At 37.3% G+C, this 23,447-nt stretch overlaps 1 protein-coding gene across 1 annotated transcript; it reads right to left on the bottom strand.

Annotated features, from left to right (window-relative positions):
- Positions 1 to 869: 869 nt before the first annotated feature.
- On the bottom strand, positions 870 to 23,426 carry LOC105474650 (fumarate hydratase). Its single transcript, XM_011729464.3, has 10 exons — positions 23,262 to 23,426; positions 20,818 to 20,952; positions 17,223 to 17,333; positions 15,406 to 15,582; positions 12,148 to 12,330; positions 9,545 to 9,710; positions 7,608 to 7,811; positions 6,018 to 6,145; positions 3,687 to 3,840; positions 870 to 1,239 (listed from the first exon to the last, which is right to left on the bottom strand). Exons 1-10 carry the CDS (start codon positions 23,391 to 23,393, stop codon positions 1,097 to 1,099), a joined length of 1,533 nt encoding a protein of 510 aa, XP_011727766.2. The 5' UTR covers positions 23,394 to 23,426; the 3' UTR covers positions 870 to 1,096.
- Between the last annotated feature and the right edge of the window lie 21 nt (positions 23,427 to 23,447).

Genomic DNA, 23,447 nt, shown 5'->3' with positions numbered 1-23,447 from the left:
ACGTTCCTTAGCTTTGGATTTGGGTCACCCTATTCTGCAACTCCCTATAACTGCTAATTCAAAATCCCCTAAGGTTGTTTCAAATGAATTTCTGCTAAAAAATCTCAGCACTTGAGATGATGAACAAGACGCACTTTCAGGACATCTTTCCTTTCTTTCCAATCTTCCCTTTATCTTTCTAACCCTTGTCCTATAATTCTTAACCCAATGTCTTTTTGTTGTTTTTTTCTTTTGAGACAGGGTCTCATCTGTCACCCAGGCTGGAGTGTAGTGGTGCGATCTTGGCTCACTGCAGCCTCGACTTCCTGGGCTCAAGGAATCCTACCACCTTAGCCTCCTGAGTAGCTGGGATTACAGGCGTACACTACCAAGCCTGGCTAATTTTTGTTTTATTTTTTGTAGAGACAGGGATCTCACTATGTTGTCCAGGCTGGTCTCAAACTCCTAGGCTCAAGTGATCTTTCTGCCTCAGTTTCCCAAAGCGCAGTCTCCCAAAGTCAGTGTCCCTGAGCCACCATGCCTGGCCTTGATCTGGTCTCTCTGTGGTAACAGAAATAAGGTTGGAGGGATAGATGTGTGTGTTTTAACACACGGGATAGGTATGTACCAATTTTCTTAACCTATCCTATTATACACACACACACACATATACATCCCCACTCAGAAGGGCTTGGTCACCAAATCAAAGGAAAATAAAGGTAGCTAAGGACATGGTTTGGGAATGAGATAAGATATAATCGGGCAATTTTTTAAACCACCAATAACCCCCAAAATTGAAACGCTTTAGAAATTGGTAACTTATGAAGTCATAAAGACAACATGCACAAATATCATAGATTCAACTGTAATACAAGTCAATTAACATAGGAGAAAATTTAAGTCTGTTTTCCTTATTTTATAAATGTATTTTATTTTACACTTGTTTAATCCACCTTGGACCTAGCACATCCCAGGGTTTTATACACTGATCAAATTGCTCTGCCAGAGATACTTACGTTCAATAGCAGTCTCCTTTCAAACTTATCCATTTTTAAGAAATGGGAGTCTGTTTTTTTAAATTGTATACATGTTTATTTTCATTATAAATTTATTTAAATCACTTTGGACCCAGCATGTCCTTAGGTTTTACCCATTCGTCAAACTGCTCTGCTGTGAGATAGCCAAGTTCAATAGCAGTTTCCTTTAAGGTTGATCCATTTTTGTGTGCTGTCTTAGCAATCTTTGCTGCCTTGTCATACCCTGAAGAAAAAAATAAAAAGATGACATATGGGTTAGTAGTGACATTTGGTTTTCTAAAGCAGAAGGTGACATAATTGTTTACTTGATATTGATGCTATATGGGCCTCTTAAATGACATGTTTTTGTTTTTAAAAATAGTTAACAGTGATTATCTCAATAATCATTTTTTATATAGAATTGAACATTTACTTTTCTTAAGAGATAAACACTTAAACATGCCTCACTTTCTCCAACAGATTTGTTCCTAAGTTGAAATTTTCCACTAACTTAGATATATAAGGGGAAAAAAGTAGAAATTATAGCACCAAGACATAAAAATATACATCTGGGTATATTTTTCAAACAACATATTTAACTAGAAACAATTATCTTTCTAAAGAAACATTAACAAACTAAATGCTCTAGTCCAGCAGAAAATACAGCACTGCACATCTGGCAACTGTGGTGAGTGGCTCTGAGAGGGGAGAAGTCCTCGCAGTGAGGCAAGGGCAGGCAGGGCCTGGGGAGAGGCGTTTCCAGAGCTGCTTCCAATGGCTCTTCTCTACATGGCTCTCCACTGCAATGGCTTCTATCCCCTGGCCTCCTCCCAGACGTTACAGGAACACAAATAGGGAGTCTGGGCAGAAATACAGACTGCATAAAAGATCGCAAGCATACTGTTTACTTCAGAGTTATTTGCTTTTCAAATTAATAAAAGTGGGGGCAGGCCAGTTCTGCAAGCTGTCTTGTCTTAATATATACATATTTTAAGTCAAGAAGAAAAAGCAGGAATAAAAATGAAACCAATGAGGGAGAGAAAATAAAAAAACAAGATCAGAGAAATATGACCAAAAGGAAGAAGCTTGCTGAGGCAGTACAGATCATCAACAAGATGGCATGTGTCAATACACAATTATTAACCAGCTATAAAAGAAAGTATGGGCATAGTTACTTTTATTACTTAACTGAATTTATGAATGCTAAATATGTTGAAAAGGGCATTTACTGATCTGAAAGGGCATTTATTGATGCCATTTACTGAAAAGGGCATCTTTCTTAAAGCAGAAATGCTTTGAGAAAGAATTTATAGGTTAAACTCTTGTGATCAATATATATCCAGTACTTTTATTTTAATAATAGCTTTAAAGTCTAAGCATTTCTGTTGTCAAGTCCAACAAGACATTATTAACAACCAGCTTGGTACATAATGAGAATATAAGGAACCCATGATTCAGAGGGTTGTAAGGCTCACACCAAGTCAACTAGTGACGTGGTGTTGACCCATCTCATTCTCATATGGCCTCTAACAATTCTTTTTATGCCACAATAAGTTGATTCCAAGAAAGATTTACCAGTCATTCAACTTTAGGAGACACCTCTAATTTAAAAGTTTTGGCAACACGTTCTGAAGTAAAGATCTGATGAAAACTGCTCACACGAGCCCCTGGGTTACCCTTTGGGTTTTTCCAGATGTAGCTGATGTATCATAATTTTAAATGGATCAAACATTATTACCAATCTCAATACCATACCAAAAAACCGATATCATACTGGGCTCAGAGCTACCTAAAAGAGTCAAGTGAGCTCTAATTTTAAAACACTGAAATTATAGCTTGATGTGAAACCAGGAATATAAAATTTGCCTTGAAAGTTCAAGATTATAGAAGCAGTAGCCATATTATGCCAAATAAGTGAATCATAACTTGTTCTATAATAGAAAGTCAGAAAATATATTAACCTCTGCTTAGCAGAAAAGAGGAATGAGAAAAAGGCTTTTAACACATCATAATATAATGCAACATAATGCCTCAAAATCTACGAAAGTGAAAATAGTTTATTTAATGGGGATCTCTATGGTCAGTCTACTACCCAAATCTGTATGTTTGATTCTACATAATGAAATATTTATAGTTCCAAAAAAGGCTTATGATATAATAGCATGGTTTTAGACAAAATATTTGCATTTTCCTCCCTCCCTTTCACTATAAGCAATGAATACATAAACTTTTTCTTTTAATTGTAACTTTCCATTTCTGAATTGAATAAAACAACAAATTTAAAGCATTGCAGAGATCTAGGGAAGGTAGAAAAATGAGTTCATTCAATATTGCTAATCAGCAGTGCCACCTAGTGACATTACCCACTGAAGGTCTTACAAATAACCTTCCCCAAGGGTCTGCATAGAATATTTGGCATCTGAATTCCATTAAATTTAAAATAAGTTTGAACTACTACTTCTCAATATATTTCAAATAAAATGAGGCATAATAGATCAAGTTTTGAAAGAACTATGACACCATACAAGTCATATAGTATCTTTCCACACAATTTCAAATATTTTAAGATTTTACTAAAACCATATTAAAAGAAATTTGCTGTTCTCAAACATTGATCCACTTGTCTCTTAAAAATGTTTCAGCTTTTTAATTTTGCATTCAAAATGATATTATTATTCCTTAAACACTTACCTATATGAGGATTGAGAGCTGTCACCAACATTAGAGACTCATTCATCAGCTTGTTGATCCTTTCTGTATTGGCCTGGATTCCCACCACGCAGTTTTCTGTAAAGGAAACTGAAGCATCCCCCAGCAGCCTGGCTGAGTGTAACACATTTTTAATCTTTGAGTGAGTGAGAGTGTGTGAGAGAGAGAGAGAGAGAGAGAGAGAGAGAAACATTACTAAGGCAACATGTTTTTTATCCAATAACATATTATTTGCTGGTTGATAGTAAATACACAATTCAATAAACATATAGAACTCTTACAAATTTTAAGGCACTATACCCAAGGAAACAAATGTGAAAGAAAGTATGAACATTTGAAGGCACAGAAATCTAAAAAAGGTGAAAAAGACATAAATACAAAATGACTAAAACACAAAATAGCCCATAGCAAGTATTTAAAACAGAGGTCTGAAGTGTTAGAGAACATAGAGAAAGAGAAATTAACTCCAGTTGTTGGAACTGGTGAAATCCTGTTTTATGGAGAGGACTTGGCCAGAGAAGGAAAAAGAATCTTTCACGTAGAAGGAAGAGCAGCAAAGATGCAGAGGTTCGAAAGTTCAGCATGAGTGTGAGGCAATTAGTAATGTTAGGGCATAATCTAATAATCACCAAAATTCCAGGTTTTCTATGCTTTAACCAAACAAATACTCCAGTCACTGTAAAATAACTTTTCATATAATGTTAAAAAAAAAAAAAAAAAAAAGGATAAAATCAATTAGTTTGTTTTGACCTTTTTTTTTTTTGTTTTTGGCAACATTTCCAAAATTTTTTATTAACATATATCCACATCCTAATATCCTCTGGTCTAAAACTCCACAGTCTGAAAACTAGACTTCCAACAATGGATGCTAAGACACAATAATCTAAGTTTTAATTTGCTACTAATGACCTTATAATAAGGCAAATATTGATTATCCTTATTTTATATTAAAAATAAATTTTTACAAAGATTAACAAGGCATTTATTGTTATGCACCTATAAATGCTGGGTATCCAGTGTTAACTGTTTGGAATCTGACCTGAGAGCAAAATTAAGTCTGAATTCTGCTTTGGCCTGCGTTTTTTTTTTTTTGAGACGGAGTCTCGCTCTGTCGCCCACGCTGGAGTGCAGTGGCCGGATCTCAGCTCACTGCAAGTTCCGCCTCCTGGGTTTACGCCATTCTCCTGCCTCAGCCTCCCGAGTAGCTGGGACTACAGGCGCCCGTCACCTTGTCCAGTTAGTTTTTTGTATTTTTTAGTAGAGACGGGGTTTCACCGTGTTAGCCAGGAGGGTCTCGATCTCCTGACCTCGTGATCTGCCTGTCTTGGCCTCCCAAAGTGTGGCCTGCGTTTTTATTTATCACTAGAACACACATTCCATGAGGGCAAGAAATCTGTCTTGTTCATTGCTCTATCTCTATTATGTATCCAGTACAGTGCCTGATAGAAAGTGGTACTCAATAAACATTTAGTGAATATATTAAATATACTCAATATTTGTCATTTGTGTATTCTTATCAAATTAAAATTAGAATTTACAACATATTCCAAGAGAAAGTAAGCCCCTAATAAACTTTAGCTGTAACACTTTGTCCAGATGAAAGACTCTAAATGATGGCAACAGCTCCACTATCTGAAGCTGAGGAAACTACATGAGAAATGACGTGATGCATCTATGATCTTTGTAAAGATGAAAGAAAAAGAACAGTTTGGGTGGACACAATGTTTTCAAGTATGTGGAAAGGTAAAGCCAAACAATGAAAGAAAGTCTGACAGGGAGCAGAAAGAGAACTGGTGAAAAAACATTCAAGAAACCAGGGATGAAGAATGTTTCAAGGAGGGACAGTCAACATCAACTATTAGTAAAGGAAGAACTAACTGTGCAATGCCAGCTGGACTGAGGTAGTCACCAATGACTGGAAGAATAATTCAAGCGTGGAGTGGCTATGCTGGGCTGTGGTGACTATAGCATAAATGAAAGTGAGTAGTGTTATCCTTTTAAGAAGACTGAATTTGAAAGAAGAAAGCAGCAACATGAGAAGGAGACAGGCATACAGGGAGGCGTTTTATTTTTCTTAAATTGGGGCTATTAAAAAAAACATCAAATCGCTTAGGTTAAAAATCAACTAATTTCTAATATCTAGGGTTATTCTGGTAACTTAATAAACGCTTGACTTCCAACTGCTACTTATGTCACCCAACTACCCAATGTGGAATCACTAGAAGTCTTTATGAAATACAAAACCAAGATAATAAGCCAAACACATTAAAACACATTGGTCAAAACACATTAAAAATCAGATTTAAAGCTTACCATCATTGGCTTGAAAACATTCAACTCAAAATGTCCATTGCTGCCTCCGACAGTGACAGCAACATGGTTCCCCATGACTTGGGCTGCAACCATGGTCATTGCTTCACACTGAGTAGGGTTCACCTTGCCTTCAAGAAAACCAACAATGACAGAGTAAGACTAGAATTTACGCAAATAATCAGGGAATAAAGAAATCTAATTTCATTAAATAAAGTAAGATATACAATAAAGCAAGGCCCAACCATCAGTGTAATTAAATGAAACAAACCAACCAGGGAAAGCAGGATGGGTAGCCACAAACTGAATCATTCAATGGCTAACGAGAAGCCACAACTACACATTAAATATAGTTCTCCGCCTTCATGATTTTCATTCATTCTATATGTATTTATGGAGCCAGACATTCAATACACTACAGTGAATAAGAAACATGCAGGCCCTGCCCTCGCAGAACTTGGAGGCTAGGGAGGAAGAGCTGGCAATTATGGGGGGTAAATACAGAGAAGTACATGCTGCTATCAGAACACTTATAAAAGCAACCCTTCACTAACACTTGGGAGGCTTCCTAGGGAAAGGCGAGGCTAAGCTACAATTTCCCTATTTATCACATGAGTCTCCGGAACCCCACTTCCCTGCTCATACTCCCTGGACAAGCTCCCAGTTTGAATCAACCCAGATTCCTCTGACCAGTGCAAGCTAACACACTGCAAAGATTATTGGGCAGATTACTTCCTTTATCTGTGACTCCCCATGTCTCTTTCTTTTGGCAATCACCTTGGATTTGCAATCAACTAAACCCTTATGTCATTTTTCAACATGAAGTACTTTAAAACAAAATTTCATCTCTTCTTATTCTACAGATCCATAATTTTTATAAAAATCTAGAGTCAGGCCTTTCCTTCTCACTATTAAAAGTCACATTGTCAGTTTTAGCCCAAGCTACAATGGCCTTTATGGCACTCAGTTCTGTCATCCATAGTACTGCTGTCTCAACTCTTTTAACTGCTAATATGATTAGCATTTATTCTCTTCCTTCACCCTCAGTCACCAGTAAAGTGTTGAAGGGCAGAGCCCTTCAGCTTGTTACCAATATATTCTTCTAGACTAAAGTCACTTCATTAGTCACTTCTGAAATGTCACTGTTCACCCAGCTACATTCATCTGCCAGCACTGCCCACGCTTCTCCACTGGAATCAATGACTATCATGCGAATCTATCAAATGACTTGCTGAAATCCAGACATACACTGTTGTGTCACTTGCTATATCTAACAAGCACATAACGCAATGCAAAAAATGAAATAAGATAAGTTTGGTATGACTTCTTTTTATTCAATCCATGCTGATCACTTTAACAGCCTGTTTGAATGTGGGATTCAAACTACTTGCTGCTAAGTCAGATTCTTTTTTCCTATCTTGTTAGGTGATGTGGCCAGAAGTCCTGATCAGAGGACCACAGACATGCTGAAACAGCATGCCTTGCGTATCCAGCTTTGGGATAACTTTAAACAAAAAGAGACATGTTCCATAGCTAAGAATGCCTAGGATCTAGTCAAGTTCTAGCTCCAACATTTACTAGCTATGTGATTACCTGGCATGATACTGCTTCCTGGTTCATTTTCAGGCAAGATCAGTTCTCCCAGACCTGACCGAGGACCAGAGCCCAGAAAACGAATATCATTTGCTATCTTCATCAGACTGCAGGCAGCAGTGTTCATGGCTCCACTGAGCTCAACCAGAGCATCATGAGCAGCCAGAGCTTCAAATTTATTTGGAGCAGTGACAAAAGGCAAGCCTAAAGAAAAGAAAAAATATCCTATATGGGTGAACAAGTTAAACATTTTTCTACTGTTAGCAAGTTAAACAGAAAGTTCCAATAATGAAAAAATAAAAATTTTACTTCAGAAAAAAATGTTTACTTAAGACTCAAATTTTGTCTACATTTTTAAAAAAGTCCTAAAGGAGTAGAAAGAATCTGGTATTACATTTTTTAAGTTTTTTCAGACAGAGTCTCACTCTGTTGCCCAGGCTGGAGTGCAGTGTGGCTCAGTCACAGCTCACTGCAGCCTCAACCTCCAAGGCTCAGGCAATCCTCCCACCTCAGCCTCCAGAGTAGCTAAGACTACAGATGCATAGCACCACGCCCAGCTAATTCTTTAATTTTTAGCAGAGATGGGGTTTCGCCACGCTGCCTAGGCTAGTCTCAAACTCCTAGGCTCAAGTGATCTTCCCACCTTGGTCTCCTGAAGTGCTGGAATTATAGGTGTGTAATTCCACTGTGCTTGGCCAGGCACTACATTTAAAAGATTAAATAACAAGCACAATAAATGTACTGAAAAAAAAAACACAATCCTACTGCAAACACATGTATATGATGCCTGACCATGCTTAAGATAAAAAGTATGTGGGAATTCATTCTAGTTTATTCCATACTCCTTTCCTAACACTTTTGTTTTTTTTTGAGACAGAGTCTTGCTCTGTTACCCAGGCTGGAGTGCAGTGGTACAATCTTGGTTCATTGCAACCTCCTCCTGTATGGTTTAAGCGAGTCTCCTGCCTCAGCCTCCCGAGTAGCTGGGATTACAGGTGCCCGCGAACATGCCCGGCTAATTTTTTTTTATTTTTACTAGAGACAGGGTTTCGCCATGTTGGCCAGGCTGGTCTCGAACTCCTGACCTCAAGTGATCTGCCCACCTTGGCCTCCCAAAGTCCTAGGATTACAGGTGTGAGCTACCATGTCCGGCCCCTAGTACAATTTTTAAAAGTTTTTTTGTCCACTTTACTGTGCTTTATCCTCTTCACTAGCCAGGAGCCCACAAGATCCCCTGTAAAAACAGGGTGCTAAAATGAGTTAGATGTTCTCAGTTAATAATCCCCATGTTAAAAATTTTATAAATCTACATTTGCCAAACCCTAAAAGTAGAGTTCTCTTCTATTAAAATTTGCTTTAAAGACAAATCAGCTGGTAAACTATCACGTGCAGTGTATAATTATCTCTACCCTAACTCTCTGGTAACATCTGCATCTTAATAAGAGTTTTCTGAAGATGACAACTTGGCCCTAATAATAGTTATCATTATCTAAAGTATAGTACTCTCTCTACTAAAGAAAAGACATGGTTCAAAAAGGTCAATAATTCAAAGAATTATCACAGCATGACATAAGAAAAAAAAGAAGTCTGTCTACAATATATTTACTATTCAAATAGCTTACTCAACACTCAGTTTTTTCTGTCTATTTTGAAAACTGCTATTCAAAACTTCAAAGGGAAACTAATTGAAAACTAGTAAAAAAAGCTAACACTGGTAGATTTTAATGGCATGCTGTATACACTTCTATAAGGAACATTTTTTAAAAGCCAAAGAATTAACATTATAACTTCAGAAACAGAATTGAAACACATGTTTGATGGAAAAATATTATTTCTATCTTTAAATTCACAAGAATTCAAGACAGGAACACTCAGAAAATATAGAGACCAAGTATAATGAGAAACGAAAATGAGAAATAATTCACGTGATCACTAACCTGTAAGTGCAGCCACTTTTGCAGCAACCTTTTCTGCAAAGCCAATTCTAGTATTTAAACCTGTACCAACAGCAGTGCCTCCAGCTGCGAGCTCATAGATTCTTGGCATGGCAGCTTTTATTCTTGTCACTGCATATTTTACTTGTTGAACATAACCACTAAATTCCTGAAAAGAAAATTAAGGTAAGAATAAGTAATTCCTAATAGCTTACAAGTTACTCTAACTGCATTAAATAGAAATTTTTAAAAATACCTTTCAGAATACTAAATTACAAGCTAATCAAGTTTTATTTATACTACTTCAAATCTTATGATGAGCAAAGTATAGGAAAGGATGAGGGTTTGTAGAACCGTAAGGAACAACAATGCCACTGATAACATGCAGCCTATTTATTATCATCTAGTCTTTTAATAGAAAGCAAAGAAAAACAGCACAGGAAATACACTTTAAAAAGAACAACTTTACTACACTAAATTATTGGTTTACTTGCAGTCTACTAAAGAAAATGAAGTCATTTCTTATTTTTGGGGGATGTCTCAGACAACTTTGGTAGAAGAAAAAATAGTAACTCATCTCCCCCCAAAAAATGCAAACATAGAAATACTCTCTAGACAATTTCAGTGTATCAACCTTACAGGAAATATGAAGACATTCTACAGAGACTTGGGAAGCTAAGGACTCACTGAATAGCACAGGAAGGTAACAGTTTGCATTCAAAGACCTTCCAAAAAGAATAGGAGGTAACAGTAGAGTCAAATCATAGCATCAATGTGCCAGTGTCGGCACTGGTTCCCAAATTATGACATGCCTTAATTAAGGCAACTATAGAATTTATGTTTTGAACACAGAAAGGGCTCTATTAATAGTTATGCAGAAACAAAAGGCATAAACTGGGAGTTAACTGGGCAAGCCAAGATATATGGTTACACTAAATCTATCCTTTTTTCCTGCCTGAAAACACTAAAAAACCATAAGTCCTAGGATTTCATGCTGTTCTAAAGATAACATTTCAAAAGATATAACTCTTTATAGGTAGACCTGATGCATCTGATATAACATCACTCATATACAGTCATGCACCACATAATGATGTTTCAGCCAAAGAAAGATCACATAAACAGTGGTACCCTAAGATTATAAAACCATATTTTTACTGTACCTTTTCTACATTTAGATATGTTTAGATACACAAATACTGACCATTGTGTTATGATTGCCTATTGTATCCAATGCAGTAACATGCTGCACAGGTTTGTAGCGCAGGAGGAAAAGGCTATACCATATAGCCTAGGTGTATAGAAGGCCCTACCATCTAGGTTTGTGTGAGTATACTCTGTGATGTTCACACAACTATGAAATCGCCTAAGAATGTATTTTTCAGAACATACCCCCTTTGTTAAGCAACACATAACTGTGTGTATACACACACACTCACACACATGAACACAACAGATTCACTTATAAAATACACTTTGATGGGGAACAACGCACGAACTTACAATCCCAATAAAAGCAAGTATAAATGCTTCTGATAAAGTCAAACAGAAAAATATAACTTTTTGTCATAACAGGAAGAATGATGATTTTACACAGGAGGTTGAGTCATGGCCCAAATGGTATTTAGTACTGTGGTTTTCAACACCAAAAAAAGGTTAAAATTAGAAACCTGAGGAATATTCAAAAGTTGCAAAACACACATACTGTTCCTCCTTAGAAATTATGCATGGTCCTAAGTACTGATGACGCAAAGAGAAATGAGACACGGCCTTAAGAAGCAACTTAATCCAGTGAGTTCAGTTCAGTCCCATCATTTGTTTTTCAATTACTCATTTCAAGTTTTCATCATTCCTTAATTTCCTCATAAGGAAATTAAGCTACCCCAATTGGACTGTGAGTTTACTAAGACAAAGGTCATTCCCCGTATTTCCTTACATTTCCTTCACAATATATACTATTAGATATTCCTTAAGGTATTGATAAAGAAACATGAAAATACTTTCTAATATCTTGGAGAAGAGAGTAGTATCTCCTTCGCATGTGGCCAGAACCATCTTAAAAAGATCTACCTTACTTAATCACTTTAAGATTAAATTTTAAATAATCTACTAATTTAGGTAAGAAAGACAAAAGAAAAACCATAATGATACTGATGGAGATGACAATGACGACGGTGGTGATGATGGTAGCTAACATAAACGGGTACTTACTATGTGTCAGGCATGTTTCTAAGCACTCTACATGAATAAATGTATTAGAGCTTCACAACTATCCTATGAAAGACAAATTATTTTCCTCATTTTGTAGCTCAGAAAACTGAGGCACAGAAAGGCTAAATGACTTTCCTGTGGTCCCATAGCTTGTACACGGCAAAGCTAAGATTTGAACCCGAGCAGTCTGACTGAATCTGACTTACAGCCAGTACACTCTGCTTTTCTTCTAAGTGGATGTCAATAAAAATTACTGATTGGTTGAACAGAACAACTTCTGTCACTGAAGTTGACGGTTACAAATTTGGCCTTTTAAGCCAGGCAGATTTCAAGGATGACACATTGGCCATTTGTACCAAGCTCTAAATTGAATAAAATTAGTCAAACTCCTATACCTGCCCAAGAGTAAGTGGAACAGCATCCTGAGTATGAGTACGTCCAATCTTGATGATCTGCGCAAACTCTTTGGATTTGGCATCAAGAGCATCATGTAACTTCTGCAGTCCTGGTAACAGTACTTCATGAACTTCTATTGCAGCAGCAATGTGCATTGCTGTGGGAAAAGTATCATTTGAGCTCTGTTGGAAATTTTTCAAAAGAAATATAAAATGTTAAATCAGAGGCAACGAAAACAAACTTCTGTATTAAACTTCTCAATTAAGAAACTCTCCAAGTAACTACTCAAAACCCAGCTCAGTTACATTTATGTGTGGCAGGTCATAGGTAAGTTATTATAGAATCAAATAAGCAGCATCCTGGTTTCTAACACATACTCAGAATTGTATTATACACATTAAGTATACTGAATGTATTATGTATTACATAGAATAAGTATTGTATCTGCCTGCTAATAAATGACAGCAAAATACAGAGAAGTATAGTTAACAACTACACTTGAAGAGAGCAGTAATAACTTCAATGTAGTTGAATATCTTGTAATTATATCAAATTACATCAATGATTGAATTATATATCTTATAACTGAATATACAGTGCATACAGTCTTTCAGAAACAGCTCTTTATTTATCACGTTTAGAAAAATGCTGTGAGGTAGATCACCACTTTAAAAATAGGAAAGACAAGCCCTCAAAGAGATGTATAGATGCCAAAATATTTAGCAACTGGCAAACCTAAGACCTAAGCAGGCAGTATACACTCAGTGCTCTTTCTTCAACTGTTGACCCTGTACTTTTAAAACATAATATCAAGTTGGGTGCAGTGGCTCATGCCTATAATCTCAGCACTTTGGGAGGCTGAGGCAGGAGGATCAATTGAGGCCAGGAATTTAAGACCAGCCTGGGCAACACAGAGCAATACCCTGTCTCTAAAAAAACTTTTAAAGTAGCCAGGCATGATGGTGTGTGACTGTGGTCCCAGTTGCTCAGGAAGCTAAGGCATGAGGATCGCGGGAGCTCAGCATTTTGAGGCTGCAGTGAGCTATGCTCACGCTACTGCACTCCAGTCTGGGTGATAGAGTGAAGCACCATCTCTGAACACACATACACACACGCACACACATACACACACACATACACACACATATATATATAAAAGTATGCTGTCATTTAAAAAGATACATTATTTATATATTTTGACATTTACTATGCAAAATATAAAGCACTTACAAAAGAAGTAGGATGAATGGTGTAATAAACACTTATGTACCTGTCACCTGAATTCAAATAGTTTAAATAATTATCAACATGTAGCCAATCACGTTTCATCTATAACTATATCCTTCTGAGGCAGACTTCAGACTTCGGTATACATAAAACATAAATTCATATTTAAAGGCAAGTATTAGATCGGGAAAATCCTTTATACAATGAATGTATATGAAAAAACTTCTTCCTTACTACTTAAAAATATATTAAAGTACACCTAGCACCCAGATCTGTTTCTAAATATCATTTTCTAATAAAAATTCTCCAACAGTTCCTTGAAAAATGACTGTTTCTAGGGCTGGGGCAGAAACAATACAAGACAATGAGTTTGGAGCATCTTGAAGTACCAGAAAGTCAGAACACACTTAAGAAAAGTAAAAGGATGGCGGCATGCCTAAAAGGACACAAGAGCCAAAATGAATTGGGTTCCCAGAGCTGAAAGAGTTTAAGCAACAAAAGTATGGGATTATAACCTGAAGAATAAAATAAATAACCATGAATCCATACTGCTATACACAAATAATTGAATAAACAAATAAATGGGACAGGGAGAACAAATCTTCCTTGCAGAAAAATTCAACCAACAAATGTAGAACAAATAAAGAAAACTGAAAATCACTACTGAAACACCACAGAAGGAACTGCTGTAGACAAGATTCCCTGATGGATGCTAAAAATAGTGCGAAAAAGTTTAAGGAAAAAGAAGATGTTTGCCTAGCCTCAAGATAGCGCTATTAATTACTACAGTGATTTTAACGTAAGCCCCAAAACTTTTTGATACTCCTCCTTCTAGAAACTGAAATATAGTGCCTGGAATGCAGGCAGGGTTTAGTGACCTATTTCTAAGGAACAGGGTATAGAAGAGGAAAAAGTATAATTTTACCATGGAGAAACCTGGCAAGCACCAGGTTAACCAAGTGATGAAGGTTAACATCACCAGTAACAAGTCATGTTGCTATCATAAACCCCTGATATGATGCAATGAGAAGGGCCCTTTATTTCTGTGATAGTTTTCTCAAAAATTCAGAAGTCTCAGTCTAATGAGAAAACATTAGACACACCAGGATTGAGGGACATTCTACAAAATACCCCGCCACTACTTTCAAAAGTGTCAAGGTCACTGCTATGTGAAATCCTAACCCCTAGGGTAATCGTACTAGGAGATGGAGCCTTTGCAAGGTGATTAGGTCATAGGGCAAAGCTCTCATGAATGGAATTACTGCCCTTACGAAGAAGAGACCCCATAGAGCTCCCTTGTCCCTTCCAGCATGTGAGGACACAGAAAAGATGGCCATCTACAAACCAAAAAGTGGGCCCCCACCAAGCCAATGAAATGGCCAGTAGCCTGACCTCGGACTTCTAGCTGCCAGAACTGTGACAAATTAATTTCTATTGTTTATAAACCACTCAATCTATCGTATTTTATTATTGCAGCCCCAAAGGACTGAGACAATCACAAAAGACCAAGAAACTGTCACAGATTGGAAGAAACTAAGGGACATGTGACTAAAAGTAACGTATGGCCTTGACTGAATACTGAAAAAGAACCTGAGTGGAAAAACTGAGGAAATCCTCAGTTTTTTTTTAAAGTCTGTCGTTTAGCTAAGAGTACTGTATCAATGTTAATTTCTTAGTTTTGATAAATGTACTATGGTTACATAAGATATTAACATTAAGGGAAGCTGAGTGAAGGGATATAGAAACTATTTGAACTATCTTTGCAATTCTCTTACAAATCTAAAATTATTTCAAAATAGAATTTTAAACAATAAAAAAATACATATATACTAAATTCAGGTGTCCTAAAAGTAATTTTTATAAGGATTGAAACATAAAGCCAAGATTCTTAAAAGAAGTAACAACCATAATAAACCTTATCCATTAAATAATGAACTCTTCTTGTCAAAAAGTGAAAGCTTGTTTTACAAGAAAAATCTCAGGTATGCTTTTCAATTTATAACAAAAAAAAGAAAAGCTCGCATACTGACCTGGCTTTTATTAACATGATCATTGGGATGCACAGGTATCTTGCTGCCAAGTTCACCTCCTAACATTTCAATTGCCCTATTGCTAATGACTTCATTTACATTCATATTTGTCTGAGTTCCTGATCCAGTCTGCCATACCACGAGAGGAAAATGATCATTTAATTTACCTTCAGCTACCTGCAGAAAAAAATGTTAAAAATGAGCTTTTTAAAAAAGGAAATAATAGTCATTCCACTACTTTAATCAACCATAATTAAGTTCTATTTATAAAACTATTTTAAATATGTTCATTGTTTCCATATGCTAAATGACCTGCTGATTATGACACAGAGTTTGAATACAGTTGACCCACAGATCTAAGCTTCTGATGCGTCACTTGCTCCAACCACAGATACTTTAAAAAGTGAAATATTATCTATACTGAATAGTATGACAATTCACTGGTTTCAAATGGAAAGGGAATCAAAGCTTTCTTATTTTTCTCCAACAGCCTCTTCTAATAGAGGGCCACCTGTTCAGGCTGGCAAATATGTTTAGTCTTTAGATGTATTTGTTGGTGGTGCTCAGCAGGAATATCCAACAGATGTTACTGCCAGAGTCAGCATGATAATGAGCTAGTGACTTGAAACTGTGAGTTCACTAATAGCTACTTCATTGCACAGATGTCCAATGAGCAGTAATCACCAAATGTAGAAATAAACACTGCCCAGATTTGCCCCTATTTTTGTTGTATTTTTATACGTTCAGCTTATGTGTTAGATTTTGGATGGTGTGCTTTGTAAAGTGTGGGTGCTTAACAGTCTTCTGGAATGATTTTAGCTTAAAAAATCAGAAAGTACTTGAGAAATCTATTACCTTGAACAACTGGTCCACTTTAAAATAAAACTTTTTTCTAGTTATATAAAAATATGTGATTAGTGTAGAAAATTTTGAGAACTGAGAAAAGTAAAACAGTCACTGCAGTTCTACTGCTCAGTAATTATGACTATTAGCATGCTGGCATTCCCAGTCTCTACCTCATGCAATCAGGGGTGTGTGGGTGGGTGGGGGGGGGTGTGTGTGTGTGTAAACACACATTTTCTGTTCATTCCCAGTCTCTACCTCATGCAATCAGGGGTGTGTGTGTGTGTGTGTGTGTGTGTGTGTGTGAAAACACACGTTTTCTGTTCATTTTTTCCTAAACAAAATTAGGATCATAAAATACACGTATTTTTGCAAACCTTCCTCCCTATTTCTCATAGGCTAGGCTTTGTTCAGTCCAATCTTCAAAAAATAATTTTCTATAATTTACAATGTAAATATAATTTATATTTATATCATATAAATATAATTTATATAAGTAGCTGCTATAGTTACGTAGTCTACTTTGTTTTCGTTATTATAAATAGTGCTGTAATTAACACTATATATACAGTTGTTACCTCTGATTGCTTCTTTTATTATTAGCACATTAGTGAAATTACATTCTCAATATGCATTATCAAATAATCAACTGGTTTTAAAAAGATTTATATATAAAACAAGAAATCAAATAAAGTTCAAACGATATCTTTTCAAAAAATTTTCTTAAAACTAAACACATTAAGGAAAGTCAAAAGGCTTAAAAACAAAAGGTATAAAAATCATCCAGAAATTTTGTCACAATGTAACATTTTAAGCACCATATTAATATTATCACTACAAATAATGCTACCACCTACCCTGAAATTCATTAATCCAAGAGTTCCCAGTTCCCCTTTCCTCCTGCCAGAGCATATCACCATCCAGAGTATGGCATGGGTCTGATGTTATTAAGTAAACACACTATCACCTCCTACCTCGTCTGCTGCCTTCATGATTGCATTAGCAATCTTTGGATCAAGACCATAATCCTGGTTTACTTCAGCAGCCGCTCGCTTCAAGATGCCAAAAGCTTTAATAACTCGGGTCTAAAATTAATCAGAAAAATATTTCAAATTTGCTATTTTACTTAAGCTTGAAAGTTTATTATTTTGGCAGATGCAAAAGCTATACATAAAACAATAACTTACGTAACACTATAGCTCTAAAATGTTTAGGTTATAGAGAAAGATTATAGACAGGAATTCATGAACCAAGAATCAACATTATCATAGATCTATTTGTTTAAGGAACCAAATAAAAACAAACACATTGACTCTTCATATATATGTGTGTATGTCTCCCACATACATATACATACACATATTCACATGTATACAATGCTATGCACACATACACACAATTATATGTGTTTATTTCATACACTATATATAAAAACAAATCGTACTCAATCTTTTCACCAGCAAGAGCCAGTATTTTCTCTCACTGGATCCCACGTTACATTATAATTATTTCCTTCCCCTCTTAAAAAAATAAATAAATAAATAAGGGACACATTTAACTGCCATTCAGTATGAGACTACCAGTTACTGACTGGGTTATCATTTTACCCCAAGGCCAAAAAGCAATATACTCTACCTAGCTACTAAAGTCTTAATACTCAGTAACTCCCTTGACATTTCGCTCAGAAGAATTTTTTTTTTAAAACCCAAGATTCTCCAGACCTAAAGGTGACAGCTTAAGATACATATAAAACCCCGCTAGTGCAGATCTTTTCATTGTCGATCCCAAATCACCTCACCAAGCTTGAAAAGGATAAACTGAAATGAAAACCTAGTTTTTACAAGACAAGTGAATCGTGAGTTCTTGTCAAAATTAATAATACGGATTGTTGTATAGATCCCACACCAGGTTTGAATGGGCCAAGAGCAGAAGGGAGAAAGGGAGGAAAGGAAGAGAATGATGAATGTGGAAGAGAGACCTGTCAGCTCTGGAATCAAAGCAGAAAAAAAAAAGAAAAGTAAGAAATAAGACACATTAAACAGATAAACCTGGACCAGAGTAAGTATAAGCTGAGGGGCAAATAGAAAAGGAAAACCAGAAAATTTTTAAATTTCAATTTTAAGTAACTAAAACATTAGAAATGTTTTACTCAAACAAAATGGGGACAGATGGAACACAGGATTAGAAACTTAAAAACTGTAAACATGAAAACAAATGGGAATTTAAATCTCCACAGTAACAAACACTGCGGTAGTGGGCTGAACCACTACCAAGGGCAAAGGTGAACGCCAATCAACGCTGGCCATCTGAATGGAGTGAATGACCCCCAGTGTTTATGGACCATGAAAATAAAAAAGGGTCATTCACAGCAGAAAGAGGTTCAACGAACACCATAAAATGGCAAAATGTATCGCTGGAAAGAAAAAACAGGTCACCTTATTCTTATTTTATTCACATTAGACATTCATAATCATTTTTAGCTTTGTTTTCCTTTGGACCTCAAGTAAAAAGGGTTGAGTTTAATCATACTACTCAGTTTAGAGTACATACAGACTGTTTTACACGTAATAAAGTTCAGGAAACTAATCCACTTGAAGTCAAATATGACAAAATCGAGACCCCAGGTGTCGGCCTTTCACAGGTGTGCAATCCCAATGGCTGTGCTGTCTCTGGAGCAGCAGCAGCAGGAACCATGCCCCCCCCAGAACCACAAAACATGCTGGGTGACACAGATCAATGAAAACAGCAGCCACGCTCACTGCCACCAACACTGGCTGGGGCTGACCTCCTCCTTAGTCTCTGGAGTTGAATAATATGAGATTATTTTAGGATTGGTCAGTACCCTTTTTCACCCAACCATGTAGCCAAACTATGTTTACCTCACCACCAAGAAGGCTGTGGATGGCAATGACAAAGATATTTCCTTCAAAGATTCAGCTGCCTGTTGTAAAGTTCTATATACCTGTCAAGAGGCAGTCTTGAAGGCTTAGGAATGACTTAAAATTATTGAAAATAAAAGCATATTTATAAGATAACTGTTAAACAATATCTCACCGGATGAAGCCTGGCTACTTCTAGGCTTACTAGCCTATCCTGTATTGACTATTTTTCATACTCCGGTTGGGCTCCAGTAGAATATGTTATGTGTTTCTCAATTCTTTTCACACTTTAACATCTCTGAAATCAAGACGCATCTTGTAATCAATGGTAAGTCACAACCTTAATTGGCAGCATTTTTCTTTCTTAGTGGTACCTATTGGTGCATCTTCTAATTGATGGCATCTTAAATTTAACTGAATGTGGTAGACAGTTTTCTCATCATTTAATCATTCATATGGCATTGAATAAATACTTATATATTATCTATTATATGTCAGACATGGTTAAGAGTAATACTTTGATGTGTCTGTGTACTATACACTTTTTTGGAAACTGAAACCAAAATAGAAAGTGTAATTTTTAAAAATCTCAGTTTTAAATTAGTGGGGGAAAAAAAGAATGAATATTGAAATAAAAATGTTTACAAACTGTAAAATCCTAGTAAAAATCTGTAAATACCCAGCAAGAATGAAAAGACAATCTTTAGTTCTGTCAAATAAAAATCCAAAATAACTATTCACAATAGCAAAGACATGGAATCAACCCAAATGTCCATCAATAAAGGATAAAGAAAAAGTGGTACATATCCACCATGGAACACTATGCAGCCAAAAAAAAGAATGAGATCATGTCCTTTGCAGACGTATGGATGGAGCTGGAAGCTGTGACCCTCAGCAAACTAACAGAGGAACAGAAAACCAAACGCCGCATGTTCTCACTTACAAGTGTGAGCTGAACAATGAGAACACATGGACACAAGGAGGGGAACAAAGCACAGGGGACCTGGGGGGGAAGGGTAAGGACCAGAATAAATAGCTAATGCGGGGCTTAATACCTAGGTGATGGGTTGAGAGGTGCAGCAAACCACCACGGCACACATTTACCTATGCACCAAACCTGCATATCCTGCACGTGTATCCCAGAACTTAAAATAAAAATAATTTTTTTTTTTTTTTGAAACGTAGGCTCACTCTGTTGCCAGGCTGGAGTGTAGTGGCATGATCTCAGCTCACTGCAACCTCAGCCTCCCGGGTTCAAGCGGTTCTCCTGTCTCAGCCTCCCGAGTAACTGGGACTACAGGCGCGTGCCACCATGCCCAGCTAATTTTTGTATTTTCAGTAGAGACAGAGTTTCACCATGTTGGCTAGGATGGTCTCGATCTCTTGACCTCGTGATCCACCTGCCTCGGCCTCCCAAAGTGCTGGGATTACAGGCATAAGCCACCGTGCCCGGCCTTAAATTTTTAAAAAATCCCACATATTCAAAGCGATGGCTCAAAATAATAGCATGCTAAACTTCAAAAAGTTCTTTAACATTTTAGTGAAAGAGAACATCTTACTACTCATGAAGACACTTTTCTAATAACTTTACATTTTAACTCTGAAAAATACTTATTTATAAAGTAAAATCACTCATGAATATAGCCTACTTCATCCAAAATAAGCCAACATTTCCACAAATGCCACTTACTGGCATGCGTTCTGTCACACCTCCAATCTTAAAGTTCATCGTAGATCTCACGGTTTGCGCGCCATAATACTTATCATTTGGCACCTTTAGTTCACCAAAGGTATCATATTCTATCCGGAAGGAATTTTGGCTAGCCTAAAGACAAGAATAAAACACTGTCACAAGTTGAAAAGAAACCAAGTATCAAAAGCAATTGCACCTTATCAGTCGTCAAAGAGAAAGAAACCTTAAGAAGTATCACAAAGACGAAAAAATACTATTTGGATTCTCATTCTCTTCCTCACTTTCAGGTCTTTCCTTGAGAACCCTTTGTCACACAAACTTATTAAATCAGGTGTTAAAGACAGATTGTAGAACTAATATACTATGCTGGTGATAAGCATAAAGACTTTGAAATACAAATAGTAATCTTTTCCATTTCAAGAGTATGCTTATTATTGGTCAAGATTTGGCTAATTCAGTGTACTTAGTTTATTTTACTGAGAACTTTTGAAAATGGTCTAAGAATGATGATTTGAAATTTATAAACATTATTTATATATAAACATTATTCATATATATTAATTACATATGTATATTCATATATGTAAGAAATTTATAAGCATTATATATATATATATAAACACTATATATATGCCATCATGCTACCAAGTCAGTACCACACATGGTCTGCCTGTTAAATATTCTCATTCTCAATGCACTTTTTCTCTTCTGTAGTATTGATCACACTAATTATTCATGTGTGATTTATTTGCTTATTTAACTGCTTTGCTTATTTAATCTCCCCTAAAGACAAGAATGAAACACTGTTTGTAAAACTCTATCCCCATAGGGACTGTCTTATTTACAGGGCCTGATAAGTGGAAGGCACTCAATGAACACTGTCTTTCTACTGAAGGTATTCGTATGTGTTCTTTTAAATAAAAGGTACCTTAGGGCATCAAGGGTTATGTGAAATTCTCAACATTAGCAACAGGAAGAACTTTTAACAAAACCAACGGAGATTTTGGACCTGAGAATGGTTAGAGGGCAAAAAATATCAGAACTAGAAAAAACAAAAACTACCTCCATCTGATTTTAGCTAACATTACAATTCTAAGAGCAAGGCAGTGCTATTTTTTGACATTTGCATCAACAGGATAGATTCAGAAGTTCTCCAGTCTGCTTCCCTTTACAAAACACTAAATAAATAAAAAATAAATTTAAAAAATATGTAAAGGTTCTAAAATGCCCTAAAATTATTAGAGCAGAGAGTTTGAGGAATGCAAAACATCTCTGATTCTGTAGTATAGTGGTATATAGTAGGTATAGTGACCCAAACAAATTATCTTCAAGCTTAAAGTCCGGAAAAAGTACTGGCCCTTTGAAATACCCTAGATGGAGCATTGATTTAATCAGCACTCACTACACGGTATTTTCACATGTGCAATTTTGCTGAGTAGCTGTATTTCAACTTTGCATACGGAAACCGAGACACAAAGACAACTTGTCCAAAGTCTCAAAGGAAAAGCAGAGATTTGAAATTACATCTTAGATTGCAAACCTCATGCTACACCAGAGTGCAGAGTTATAACTCTTCCTCAACTATTTCTCAAACGTTTCCTAACAATATACATATGTATTTGAAGCTTTTTAAAAGCCTGCATCCCTAAAGGTGGCTCTAAAGAGCAAAAGGGCTTACGTAAGCATGTCATAACCTGAACTTGGATCTTTAAGTTCTTAGCTGTCTTTCTGAATAAAAAGTACTGATTCAGCTATCGTTAGGTCCTAGCCAATCTGCTCAAACATGCTTCAGAATACTATGCCCGTGGTAATCGGAATTTAAGTGTTTTACAAAAGGTATGGGGGAAACCACAGTCAGCCCAACAAACTGAACAGGCAATTTCAAAAGAAGTAAAATCTTCGAAGAACCTTCTACCCCATCTGGAGGGCCTGAAAGCAGTGCAGCGCCCCTTGGCGAAAGAAACCACAATTCAGAAACCACAGGCGGCCAGTGTCCGGCCAGCAAGGCCCAGCTACTGGGCAGGACAGTGCGGGAGCTGCCCCTCTCCCAGCACCCTCCGCCCACGCCGGCACTGTACTTGATGGCAGCGTCCCAGGGCCAGGGGCCTGCGCGCCAGCAGGAGCTAAGTTACCCCAAAACGCCCCGGCCTCGGCCCGCCAGGGAGGGCTCCGAGGAGGCGCCGGGAGTGGGCCCGGTAGGACCCTCTCTGCCAGCCGCCGTCCCTCCCCAAGCGCTCTCCCGAGCTGCGGCTCCATCCCTGCGCTGGAAGAGGCGTCCGGAGGCCGGGAGGCCAGCCACGCCGGCGCAGGCGCTGAGCCCAGAGTCTGGCGCGCCCGGACGCCCGGGGAATCTCTCCCGCCAAGTCGCGGGTGCCGGGACCGACAGGCAGGAGGGCTGAAGGTCACCGCGGGGAGGCCGGGGGTTGGCGGCCTACGCTCACCATTCGAGCCGCGTTCGGGGGCCAAAACGAGGGCACGGCAGCGCCACTCAAGCCGGGAGCCGAGGCTGAGGCTGAGGCTGGAGGCCGCACAAGGCGACGCGAGCGCGCGAGGAGCCAGAGTGCTCGGTACATGGTGCTGAGGCAGCCTGGGTAGAAGTTCTGGGAGGCTGTGGCCACGCCTCCACG

The sequence above is a fragment of the Macaca nemestrina genome, chromosome 1, assembly GCF_043159975.1.
Source record: "Macaca nemestrina isolate mMacNem1 chromosome 1, mMacNem.hap1, whole genome shotgun sequence".
NCBI lineage: Eukaryota > Metazoa > Chordata > Mammalia > Primates > Cercopithecidae > Macaca > Macaca nemestrina.
The sequence above is the reverse complement of the archived record's forward strand: the minus strand, read 5'-3'. Positions and strand labels throughout refer to the sequence as shown.